The 13,098-nt window shown below is 35.5% G+C and overlaps 1 protein-coding gene across 4 annotated transcripts in view; it reads left to right on the forward strand.

Moving 5' to 3' along the window:
• Positions 1 to 12,726, forward strand: part of KIF20B (kinesin family member 20B) — a 70,770-nt gene extending 58,044 nt beyond the window's left edge. For all 4 annotated transcript variants that reach the window (XM_033215975.1, XM_033215976.1, XM_033215969.1 and 1 more), the window contains exons 28-33: positions 812 to 922; positions 2,931 to 3,128; positions 6,103 to 6,204; positions 6,555 to 6,705; positions 10,484 to 10,626; positions 11,759 to 12,726. In XM_033215975.1, coding sequence (XP_033071866.1) covers positions 812 to 922; positions 2,931 to 3,128; positions 6,103 to 6,204; positions 6,555 to 6,705; positions 10,484 to 10,626; positions 11,759 to 11,836 — 783 coding nt within the window. In that variant the 3' untranslated portion in view covers positions 11,837 to 12,726. The remainder of the gene's footprint in view (positions 1 to 811; positions 923 to 2,930; positions 3,129 to 6,102; positions 6,205 to 6,554; positions 6,706 to 10,483; positions 10,627 to 11,758) is intronic.
• Positions 12,727 to 13,098: the final 372 nt, after the last annotated feature.

The following is a 13,098-nucleotide window of genomic DNA, read 5'->3' on the forward strand; positions in this document are numbered from 1 at the left end:
CCTAACAGAGTTGTGAAATTAATGAAGATTGTAAAACAAGTAGCACAGTTCTTACTCTAGTAGAAAATCAATACCTGCTACTTTCCCTTTTATGAATTCAGTAGAGTCTTTCTTATTTGGCAGTAATGGGGAGGTGACATAAGACGTTTACTTGACTTGATTTTGATGGCTGTGATAAGGAGGTCTGTGTACAGTTTATTAAATTTTAAAATGTAATCTGATATTTCTTTATAAATTACCTAAGTAGAGTTTAGAAATAGAACTTTATGACTGAGAAAATGGGATGAAGAATGTGCTGCAAGAAAAGGTTTAGCTTTCCTTATGGTCTTTTATACTCTAATGCTATAGTTGCATTCCTGAGAAGCCTCTAGTTTTTCAAAATTGTGTTATCAAAAGCAACTGTTGGGATACTGAGCAATTCTTACTCAGTACACACCTTGACCATGCCATTTAATGTGTGTGGTTCTCTATTTCCTCATCTGGAAAGTAGGAATAATGATTCTTGCCAGACCTACCTTCAGAGTTACAATGAAAGTAAAGCAAGAGAATGTGTGCAGAACACTTGGAAGTTGCAAGCAGTCTTTCAGATTTCTCCTTAGATCAGAGTCAATAAACTGGAAAGTGACCCAGCCTTTCCTGAGTCTCTGAGGATGAAAGAGAAGTAGGAGGGCTAGATGGTCATTAAAGATGTCTTTACTTATTTCCACTGTTTAGTTTCACACAAATCTTGATTTTATATTCTTTATGTGAAGTGTTTTCAGTATATTTTCAGGTTACATTGCCCTGTGGCTTTAATATTGCCTTACTTTAGGAAACACAAATCATGGATATCAAGCCCAGACGTATTAGTTCAGCAGATCCTGACAAACTTCAAACTGAACCTCAATCGACAAGTTCTGAAATTTCCAGAAATAAAGTAGAGGTGGGTATTTGGCAACACAGTCCACTTATTGATTCTCTTTATCCACTATTACTAAATAACACTTGCAAGTGTAATATAATCAGTTGCTGAAGATACTTTACTACACAATTTAGCTTTATGCGCTCTGGGTTGTGTGAAAGAAACTAGAGGCTTTTGAGGAGAGGTTAAATTCTTTTGGGAGATCATATCCCCAAATGATGTTAATCTCATCTTAAAAGCAGTAGATCTGTTAATATAAGCAAACTTGATGGTCAGAAATAGGAAATCCTACGAAAGAGAAAATAGGGATAATTTGCTGTCATAAAAGGTTGCTTTAATAAGCATTGTGTTAAATAGTATTTTTTGGAATTGTATCCGTTTAATAGCTTTGTCACCAGTCTTCAATAACAACTCATGAGTTTCCTTAATTGTTTTGGGCTTAGGGTTCTGTGAATAACTTTGGATAATATAGAGATTCTGAGGTTGGATATGAAATAGATAAAAATTCTATGTTAACTTAAAATTTTTGAAGATAAAATTACTTTTTAAATTTCTTTTTAAAACACATTTATTGGGAGCATTCAGAGTTGGGAACCTTTTTAAGCACTGAGGATACAAACATCAATAAGACATGATTGTCATCCTCAAGGAGTGTAAGGTAGATACATAAGTGACTGACTTGTTTGATTTTACTTATGGGCTAAGTGTTATAGTAGAAATATAAAATGAGTACTATAAGTAACACTGAGGAAGATGAAATGAATTTTGCCTGAGTGGTTGTGGAAGTGGATTAAAGAAGGTGATGCCATATTGTATCTTATGAATAGAAGCTTATTAAGCAGACAATGGGAAGAAAAAGCCTTAAAAAAAAAAAAAAGAAAAGAAATGGGGTTTCACTGTGTTTCTCTGGCAGCTGGACTTGAACTCCCGGGCTTAAGCAGTCCTCCTGCCTCAGCCTCCTGAGTAGCTGAGACTACAAGCATGTGCCACCATGGCCAACTAAGAAGGACATTTTAATCTGGGAAAATAACATGAGCCATTCATTTTGTCTTGGTTTTTCCTCGACAGTTATTAGTAGTTTCAAATAATTAGCACTGACCTTGGGGACTAATACAAATCATAAATTTCAGAGAAAAGTTTGAAATTGATCCATAAACAAGGCTTAATTCTTGATTGCATGTACAAACACATATAAAGGAACATTTCTTTCTCCATAAATGTATGTATGTTGTCCTAATTTCCTGGTTCCAATTTTCTAATTCCAGCAGTTATTGTATATTCCACAGTTTGGGGAATCATATTGTTAGGCTATTTTATATTGTTCTTGCCTTCATGTAATCGATATGCTTAACCAGGCTGAAAGTCCAAAATGATTAATTCACTTAACTGGTAGTTGATTCTGGGACTTCCCCTGGACTTAATTTGTGGCCTCTCCCTGTGGATTAGACTTCTCATGGCATGGCAACTGGTCTCAGATGGGGCATTTTGAGGGAGAGTGTCCTGAAAGTGTTCTAAGAGGACAGGACAGAAGTTGTAATGCTTCTTATGTTTGAGCCTTAGATGACCATAATGTTATTTCTACCACATCCTATTGGCTATAAGGCCCAAATTCAAATAGAGGGGAATGAGAGACTCCATCTCTCAATGGGAAGAGTAGCAAAGTATTTGCAGCCTACTTTAATATAACCAGGCTGTTTGTCAAAAATCCCAGCCTCCTCCCTTGGCGATTTCTGATTTACTGGGTTTGTGGTAGGGTCCAGGAGTCTTATAAACAAATTCTGTAAGTAATTCTTATGATCATACAAGTTTGGGAAATACCGATCTCTTAAGTTGCCCCTAATTTTAACATACCATGTGTGAGCCTGAAGAAGGTAGATGATAACTTAATCTTTCTGTCTTGCTGTGATCTAGCACACTTTTTGTCTTTCCTGATGCATTGTCTTGAATAGGCATTTGAGAGAACTAATTCTTTGTGGTTTATAAATGTATACTCTACAAATAATATTTTTCCTTTTAAATCCTGTTGTAGGATGGGTCTGTAGTCCTTGACTCTTGTGAAGTGTCAACAGAAAATGATCAAAGCACTCGATTTCCAAAACCTGAATTAGAGATTCAGTTTACACCTTTACAGCCAAACAAAATGGCAGTGAAACACCCTGGTTGTACCACACCAGTGACAGTTAAGATTCCCAAGGCTCGGAAGAGGAAGAGTAATGAAATGGAGGAGGTAAATACTTAACTGATGAGTATATTTAACAAACAACTCTTATTATAAAGCTGTTACAGTATAGAGTTAAATGGTGCTATATTGCCCTCCTGTTCATAGGCACTGCTGTTAGAGACCAAAATCACAATTTATGCTATATTTTATACCCTTTAAGGGTATCACTATGAGCCAGGCATGGTGACCATCATGCCTGTAATCCCAGCACTTTGGGAGGCTGGGGCTGGCGGATCACTTGAGGTCACGAATTCAAGACCAGCCTGATCAACATGGTGAAACCCCGTCTCTACTTAAAAATACAAAAATTAGGCAGGAGTGGTGGTACACACCTGTAATCTCAGCTACCCAGGAGGCTGATGCAGAAGAACAACTTGAACCCAGGAAGTGGAGGTTGCAATGAGGTGAGATGGCACCACTGCACTCCAGCCTGGATGATAGAGCAAGACTCTGTCTCAGAAAAATAAAGAATATTACTGTGGTTTAATGGTCTTCAGATGAAAAGCTATGTATATTAAAAGATATAGCTTATCCCTTGGGAGGCCGAGATGGGCGGATCACGAGGTCAGGAGATCAAGACCATCCTGGCTAACACGGTGAAACCCCGTCTCTACTAAAAATACAAAAACTAGCCGGGCGAGGTGGCGGGCGCCTGTAGTCCCAGCTACTCGGGAGGCTGAGGCAGGAGAATGGCGTAAACCCGGGGGCGGAGCTTGCAGTGAGCTGAGATCTGGCCACTGCACTCCAGTCCGGGCGACAGAGCGAGACTCCGCCTCAAAAAAAAAAAAAAAAAAAAAAAAAGATATAGCTTATCCCTTGCTTCAGTTGAACTATAATACATCAAATGATGGTGGATTTTACTGGAGAGCCATTTCAGTATACCAGTCCTGTTCATACTTAGTCACTTTCCCTGTAATGGAAAAGAAAAGGGGGTTATTTAGAAATCAGAGAAACTGAAATGGCTAACTTGCTTGAGTATAATCTTTGTCATTTAACTAAAATCTTTAGTCTCTATGGTCATAGCAAGTTTTAAAAGAGAAATCCTTTTTTCATCAGCCAATGTTAAAATTTGGGCCTCTGTGTAGTGGTAGGCTAAAAGCTGTTAACCTCTTAAGCTGCAGTTTCGTGGTTGAAGGGTTGCCAAACTTACTGTGTCCTAGTTGTGGAGATTTGGCAAGTCAGATAAGGTTTCTGATCCTGTTTTCTCCTTTTCGAAACACTGGATTAATGTGTTTAAAATGCTTAGTTTTTGCTCTGCAAGTGGCAGATACATAATAAATAGTAATATTTATTTTTAAAGTAACTTGTTTTAAGCTTAAAACTAATTACAAACTCTCTAGCAAAATATTTTTTCTTCAACTTTCTTTTACTTCTTTAAAGAGTAGTATATTTTCAAGCTGGTGGAAGAGCAGAAATAGTATTAACCATACTCCTGAGGCTGGCTGTCTGGCAATAATTTTGCTGAGTGAATATTGTTTAGCACAGTTTTTCTGCTACACATGTAACACCTTGAGAGATTGTTTTGTGGAGTCTTACTAGTTAACTTTTGTTTCATATATTTAATTTTTAAAAATACCATTAAAACACTGAGTTTCATCATCTAGTTGGCTTTTTCTTGATCCATTTTTTTTCAACCAAGAAGGAAACACCGAGTGTAGTTCTCAAGAATGTTAAAATATAAATATTTTATTAATTTTACTATTGGCATATATCCTTCATGTCTATTTCAGAAAAGATTTACAGATTGTTGTAAATACATCATGTAGAAACTTTAAATTTTTTAACTGATTTTGCTACATCTTCACTGCTGTAATAAACTAAGTATATGGGCCCCCATGAAAATCATTTATGCAATGCTATTTTCTTTTTTTCTTCCACATACTATTATTATTATTATTATTATTAAGTTCTGTGGTATGTGTGCAGAATGTACAGTTTTGTTACATAGGTATACACATGCTATGGTGGTTTGCTGCACCCATCAACCTGTCACCTACACTAGGTGTTTCTCCTAATGCTATCCCTCTCCTAGTCCCCCGCCCCCGGACAGGCTATATTCTAATCCAGTGAAGACTCCAAAGAGCTCCTTACTGACCTCTATGTGTGGAGGTAGCCTCATGGCCTCTTTTCACTTGCATCCTGTGATTACCATCTGTCTTTTCCCTGTCATGGCATCTGCTTCTAATGACCCTTGTAACTTCTGCTTTGTAACTCAAATTCTGAGGTTCAGTCATGATCTTTTCTCTGCTTCTCTTCTTGCCCCCTTTATCCCCTTTTGTCTTTGGTTCAACTAGAATTTGCAGCAGGTCAAGTCAGTGAGTATATCTGTAAAGGCTTTGTCCTATATGAGGTTATTTGGGGAAAAGAAGAGTAAGATACCATACCCATGTTGTAGAGAAGAAAGATAATATTTTAAAAGTTTTCACATTTTACGTGTGGTTATATGAAGTTTTGTTTTTATTTTTGATATTGTCAGATGTCAATGAGAGAACTTAGACATAGATGCTTATATTATTTGGGAGTTAGGCAATAGGTAGGTATATTGCTATGCTGTATTTTAAACCTCAATTTCAAATAAAAGATATTATTCCTTCCATGTTTTTCATTTAGCTTATGTAATTTCATTACTTGTGATATATGTGAAAAATTCACACCTTCAATCAGGGTTTCTCAACTCCAGCACAGTTGACATTTTAGGCTGTATACCTCTTTGTTTTAAGGGCTATCCCATGCATTATAGGGATATTTAACAGCATTCCTGGCTTCTGCCCACTTGTGGCCAATAATATCCCCTTCTGCCTGGCAAAGACAACCAAAAATAACTTCAGACATTGCCATTGTCCTCTGAATTCAAAATTGCCCTCGGTTAAGGGTCACTGTTTTAAGTGATAATATAGCTTTTTACATATTTTCTTTTTTGAATCTAAAGAAAGAAAATATTATCAAGAAATTAACTGGTGCTAAAATTCATTATTTTTAGGACTTGGTGAAATGTGAAAATAAGAAGAATGCTACATCCAGAACTAATTTGAAATTTCCTGTTTCAGATGATAGAAATCCTTCTTTCAAAAAGGAACAAAAGGTGTGTCTTTTAATTTGTCCAAAATTATAGCAATTATCCAGAAATCCAATTGTGTTCCATTATAACTCATTTATCTTCTCTTTCCTATACGTCTAATTCAGTTGAGATATAACCTTTAGCATTTGGCCAGTAGCAGCTACTTTATGTGTTTACTTCTGACTTTAACACTCTGCCTGAAAAACTCTTTTTGCCGTTGTCTGACCCTTTTATCCCTATCCTTATATACTAAATCTCAAGTTTCCTACCTGAGAATTCATAACCTGTCTCTGGCCTCTTTAGTTCAGCTATGGCCATAACTGTTTCCTTCTAACACTTCTCATCAACAATAACAAAAAATGTTTGTTTATTAGGTTCCTACACATCCATCATCTAAGAAAACATATTCTTTACGGAGTCAGGCATCCATAATTGGTGTAAACCTGGCCACTAAGAAAAAAGAAGGAACACTACAGAAATTTGGAGACTTCTTACAACATTCTCCCTCAATTCTTCAATCAAAAGGTTTGCAGAAAATTAATGTAATGACCTTTTTTTTTGTTAGATGTAGGGTACATTTTAATACCTAATTGATATATAAACTCAACAACTGTTCAGTGAGTATTATACTTCAAATAGGCATTGTCCTGTACTAGGTAGTGTGGGAAGAAACATGTAAAAGGATGATAGATCTAGGTGTTCACTATGTAGTAGAGGAGAAAGGCAATATTTAAGTAACTGATCCAGAGCATGCTACTTAATATAGTAATAGGGGTACAAACAAAGGTATGATAGTATTGGAGGGAAAAGAGCTACTCTGATTGGGGGGCTTTGGGAAGATTTTTATGGGAGAGATGGGATTTACCCTGTGTATTGAAATGTGGGCAGGATTACACTCTCTAGGGTGTCCAAAGGTGAGAATACAGTCATGGGTTCTTAGTTTCTGTTTTTGATTGGGCCAGGAAATCCCCTTCCTCATCCCTGTTTTCTGCTTATCACTAGAGGCAGAAACTAAAAACCATGGCTTCAGGCTGCTAAAAGCCTAAAACAAAACAAAATAGAACAAAAACAACAACAAAATAAGGTGGGTTGGACAAGTTTGCCAGTATTAGTATTATGGTATATATCCTTCTAGTGTTTTTTCCTATGCATATGTAAACACTATCTATTTATGTATAATATGTCAAAAACACATATTTTCATAAATACCTATTGAGTTTAGCTGCAAAACAGTATGCTTAGTGCTTTTTTTCTTGATAATATAATGTGGACATATTGATACCTGTGTATAAAGATATATACACGTGTGTGTGTGCACATATGCAGAAGGAATAGTTTTAACACAGGTGGAGTATCAGAAAAATGTAGGAAATGTTCATGCAGTTACAGGCAGCAGTATGCATCTGGCATGTAGAATGTGGAAGGACTATCTTAGGGGTGAGATGGAGGAGTGGGTTTTTGTGAGGTTACCTGAGTGACAGCAATAGGATGAATTAGAGACCAGAGTGAGGAGTATAGGGAGGTAAAGGAACTAGAAGCAGGGGGCAGTTAAATTGAATCAAATAGGTTGTGTGAGAATACTTTTTGTGAAAACTTACCACAGACGTTTCCAAACTTTGTTGGTTCACAGTGCCCTTAATGTCTCAGTAATTAATTTCCATTTTGCCTCTGCACCCAAAGAACCACTAGCAGTCTCATGCATTAGAACTTAAGACCAAACAACTACTGAAAATTCAGCTTCTGAAAATTCAGATTGCAAAGATAATGTCATAATCAAAAGAATTGTAATTCAGTATCATTTTGAAACTGAACTACCTTGGGCTATTGAGCATCATTGTTTTCCCTGAAGATTGAAAATATCCTGAGGTGCTTCTATAGGTTTGCTGCAGCATGCCTTAGTACACAGTTTGGGAACTTCTGACCTATCAGACCCATTTGTATATTTACATACATTTAAAAAATACATTTAAAAAATGTGTTTGTATAAACAGATAAAATATCTGGAGGGACAAACAACAAACTGTTAAATGTCTAAATTTGTAGAGGAGGGACATCTTTTCTTTAGAGTCCTTTAGGCTTATTGATTACTACTTTTATATTAAAAAGCAATGTATTTTCAAGGAGAGGTAGGTAGCTATAATAAGTACCTAATCAGGTAAGGGTAACGATTCTCTTACTTCATTGACTTGGTTCCTTAACAGCTTCCCTACCAATGCACTTGACATACTTTTTTTTTCCCCCGTTTTTCTTTTTGTTTTTACTTATTTCTAGAAATATAAGATATCCATATTTTGGACTGTAACTGTAATACATATTTGTTGTTTGGGGTCACTTGGAAATATAGGGAGAAAAGAAAAAATGGAGATTAGTTCTTAAAATTCTGCTGCTCCTTGTAACCACTGTTAATCCATCACTTAGTATCACTGGTCTCCCAGCTTGCCCCTCTTGTCATCTCCCATCCATTCATACGTGACAGAATGTTCTCTTCAAAGTGCAGATTGAATTATGTTACTCCTCTGATCCTATAATGATTTCTCATTCTTCTGAATGACCCGATTTCTGACTCTCTCCAGTCTATCTCTTATTCTACGGTTTGATAACTAGCCAGGTTCAATCCTGCTAGCTTCTGACAGTTCCTAGAATTTGCCAGCTTCTTTCTTACCTTCATATCATTGATTTTTTTCTCTTTTTCCAGTGCTTTCTTTTATCTGGAACACACTCTGGCTTTTCTCATAGCTGCCCTCTTACACTTGAGCCCTCATAGCTGATGCAACTTTATTAGGGAGACACCTTCCTTCATCAGCCTTTCACTACACCTCATCCCCAGCATCACTTAATCTTTATTGTTCATTCCTATTTTTTGTCTTAGCACTTTTTAAACTGTAATTCTTTGCTTTCTTATCTTTTACACTAGAATATAATCTGCACAAGGACAAAATGTCTTGTCTAGTTCATACTGTCAGCTCTTAGTACAGTGGCTAGCACATAGTAGTGATGAGTTTGGCTCTAGGCCAACATATATATGAGTTTTAAACATTTCTGGTTTTTTATAGGCTGTACCATAGGCAATTACAAAGACTTACCTGACAAGCCTCCCTTTCCACACCAGACTTAATGCATAGACAGTGCATTATAATCTCTTAAGGGAGTTAATAGTCAAGGATCCAGCCCCCGCCCCGAAGCTAGTCATGCTCTTACTCATATTTGCATATTTAGCCTGAGTGCCTCCATTCAGAGCCTCTTTATTGAGGCCTTTGGTAGAGGCCTTCTTATGGAGGGGAATGGGAGGGGGAACCTTGAAGACACTTTTCTCTACTGTAACTCGGTACTTTTTCACGTATAGCTCCCTCCAACCTCGAGCCCTGAAGTCTATAAAACTGCAGGAGCCTTTTGTTTGGGGCTGCCTGGGTGGTAAAATGATCACCACTTCTATGCTGATCTGTATTATTCTGTGGGGAACTATAGAAGAGGGTGGGTAGGAGCTGGTGCTTTCTCAGGTTTAGCCTCTTGCATATACTGTTGAAATAAGTGGTTAAAAAGCTGGGTTGTTAATTTCATTTTGGTTTGTTGTCTTAATTGGTTCCTCTGATCCCTGGACTCAGTTCTCTCAAGCCCAATAACAAGTAGTCTCTCAGTTTAGTCTATTTCCTTAAATGTTTTTTCTATTTAAAAAAATATATATTTGATACCACATGTGTGTGAATTTCTATCCAGGAATTTTCCCAGATGGAAATATATTTTCTATTAAAATAAAAAAAAGCAATGTACATAGTAAGGAATTTTTAAATTCCTATTCTACTTCCTAAAAGCAATCAGCTGTTAACACTTTGGTTTCTGTCCACTTGCATGTGGACTCCAAGTAAAGGGTTTACGAAGTCTTTTCACGCAGTACTCATTGTGCATAACTTTATGCATGAGCATTGAAGTAGATCATCTGCCACCTTATTTTTAATACTGCATGATCCAGTATGTGTATATCCTGCTTTTTTGCTTAACATAGCATAAACATTTTCCAAGTCATTAAAGATGCCTGAGATTTTTTAATACATCGAACATTAATCAAATGATACTTTATTTGCTTTCTTTTTTGCTGTTGATCATTATTTCATGTTTTTTTGACATTTACTTTTTTTCTTTGTGATTTGTCTGTTCATGCCCTTTCACCATATATGTATTGCAGTGTTTTTAGTTTGTGTTTGTTCATTCTTTGTTAAGGATTTCAAACCATCTTTATTAAGGATTTCAAACCACCTTTGCAGTTAGAAAATTATTTCAGGAACGAATTGACATTTTTATTTTATAGCAAAGAAGATAATTGAAACAATGAGCTCTTCAAAGCTCTCAAATGTAGAAGCAAGTAAAGAAAATGTGTCTCAACCAAAACGAGTCAAACGGAAATTATACACAACTGAAATTTCATCTCCTATTGATATATCAGGCCAAGTGGTAAGCTAGCATTTTCGTTTTCATAAATGTAAAACAGTTCATGTTCTTTTTAATTTTTTACAGTGGTTTGAATTTCAGTTCTTTAGATTTCTGAAAACACATGCTTTAAAGGTCATGCTTTTAGTCTCACATGTGTTAAGTTTATACTAATTAAATATAAATACTGTATTAATGTATACAAGTGTCATGTATTTGCATTTGAAAATGCATCAGAGGAATTTATTTCCAATAATAGAATTGTCACCATTTAACTTATTTGCCTCCAAAATCTTTTTTTTTTTCTTTTTCTTTTTTAAATCACAAGAGTTGTACAAATCTGGGCCCAAATGTTCCTGGTAAAAATATAAAATTGACATTCAGCCATTTCCTCCCACCTTTCCCCTAAGCCTTTGAGGATCTATTAGGAAGAGACTGTAGCTATCACCCTGACTCTATGACTCATTCTTCTGATTCAGAACAGTATGTCCTGCCACAGGGAAAGCTCAGATTTTCTGTCATGCTTGCATTTGCTTAGTGGATGCAAGTGAAGGTTAAAAAGCAATTAAAAGAAACAAAAAAAAATTAAAAGGAAGTGGCCAAGAAAAATCAGGAGAAACCTTTTTTGCAACAACAGCTTTCAGATATGAGATCGTTTGAATGCAAGATGTAAAGAGTTAGGGTAAAGTAGGGCATGGTGTTGTAAGTATCATTCTGTCAGTCATTTTTGAGCTTCTGTTTGATTAGTACATAATTTCTTCCCTTGGCTGAAAATTGTTTTCTTAGTTACTATGTAATGTGCTTTCTACTTTCTAAGTTATACATTTGTTGCCATGAAAGATGATTTCTTAAAAATTATTTGAGGCACTTGTCTCCAAATATTTTAGTAATTATTTTAAGCTATATCTGCCTTGAATTCAATAGAGTCTAGGTTATTTTACTTCTAGAATTTGATAGTGTTGAATCTTTTACAAAGTCTATTTTTTAAAGAAATTTTTATAGAAGATGCTATATCTGTAGTCTAAGTAAAAAAGTTCTCCTATGTATCATTCGTTTCTGTTACTAAGCACATGAACATGTCTTATTCATTATAAACGAGCTTTGATTTTTATTTTCACTTACAAGCTTTGAAAAACTATGGAATTTTTAATTTCAGATTTTAATGGACCAGAAAATGAAGGAGAGTGATCACCAGATTATCAAACGACGACTGCGAACAAAAACAGCCAAATAAATCACTTATGGAAATGTTTAATATGAATTTTGTAGTCATAATCATTGGAACTTGCATCCTGACTTTGTAAAGATAATTGTATATATTATTCATTAAATCACTCTTCATATAGATTTGCTGTTTTATACATAGTATAATTTTAATTCAATAAATAAGTCAAAATTTGTATATTTTTATAAGACTTTTTTGTAATAGCTTCTTTCAAACTGTATTTCCCTGTTAGGCATTGGATCAGTGAAGAGCCTAGGAAAGAGGCTGTTATTCTCCTGTATTTTGCTATACAGGATGTAATAGGTCAGATATTTGGTTTACTTATATTTAACAATGTCTTATGAATTGTTTTTTACTTTATCTGTTATACAACTGGTTTTACATATCTGTTTAGATTATAGCTAGGATTTGGAGAGTAAGTGTGTACAGATCACAAAACGTGTATATACATTACTTAGAAAAGATCTCAAGTCTTTAATTAGAATGTTTCACTTCTTTTGTAAAAATTTTGTGGGTACACAGTACATGTATATATTTACGGGGTTCATGAGATGCTTTGACACAGGCATGGAATGTGAAATACATACATCATGGAGAATGAGGTATCCATCCCCTCAAGCATTTTTCCTTCAACTTACAAATAATCTAATTACATTCTTTAAATCATTTAAAAATATACAAGTAAGTTATTATTGATTATAGTCACCCTATTGTGCTGTCAAATAGTAGATCGTACTCATTCTTTTTATTTCATTTGTTTTTGTAGCCGTTAACCATCCCCACCTTCCTCTGCAACCCTCAGTACCCTTACCAGACACTGGTAACCATTCTTCTACTCTGTATGTCCATAAGGTCAATTGATTTTATTTTTAGATCCCATAAATAAATGAGAACATGCAGTCTTTGTCTTTCTGTGCCTGGCTTATTAACATAATAAGCTCCAGTTCCATCCATGTTATTGCAAATGACAGGATTTCTTTCTTTTTTTATGGCTGAATGTTTGTGTCCCACATTTTTTTTATCCAGTCATCTGTTGATAGACACTTAGGTTGCTTCCAAGTCTTAGCTATGGTAAACAGTGCTGTAACAAACATAGGAGTGCACATATCTCTTCTGTTTTCTTTCTTTTGGGTACATACCCAGCAGTGGGATTGCTGGACCATATGGTAGCTCAATTTTTAGTTTTTTGAGGAAGCTCCAAACTGTTTTTCATAGTGGTTTTACTAATTTACATTCCTACCAACAGTATACAAGTTTTCCCTTTTCTCTAT

Source organism: Trachypithecus francoisi, unplaced genomic scaffold (assembly GCF_009764315.1).
Source record: "Trachypithecus francoisi isolate TF-2019V2 unplaced genomic scaffold, Tfra_2.0 Contig00586, whole genome shotgun sequence".
In the NCBI taxonomy this organism is placed as follows: domain Eukaryota; kingdom Metazoa; phylum Chordata; class Mammalia; order Primates; family Cercopithecidae; genus Trachypithecus; species Trachypithecus francoisi.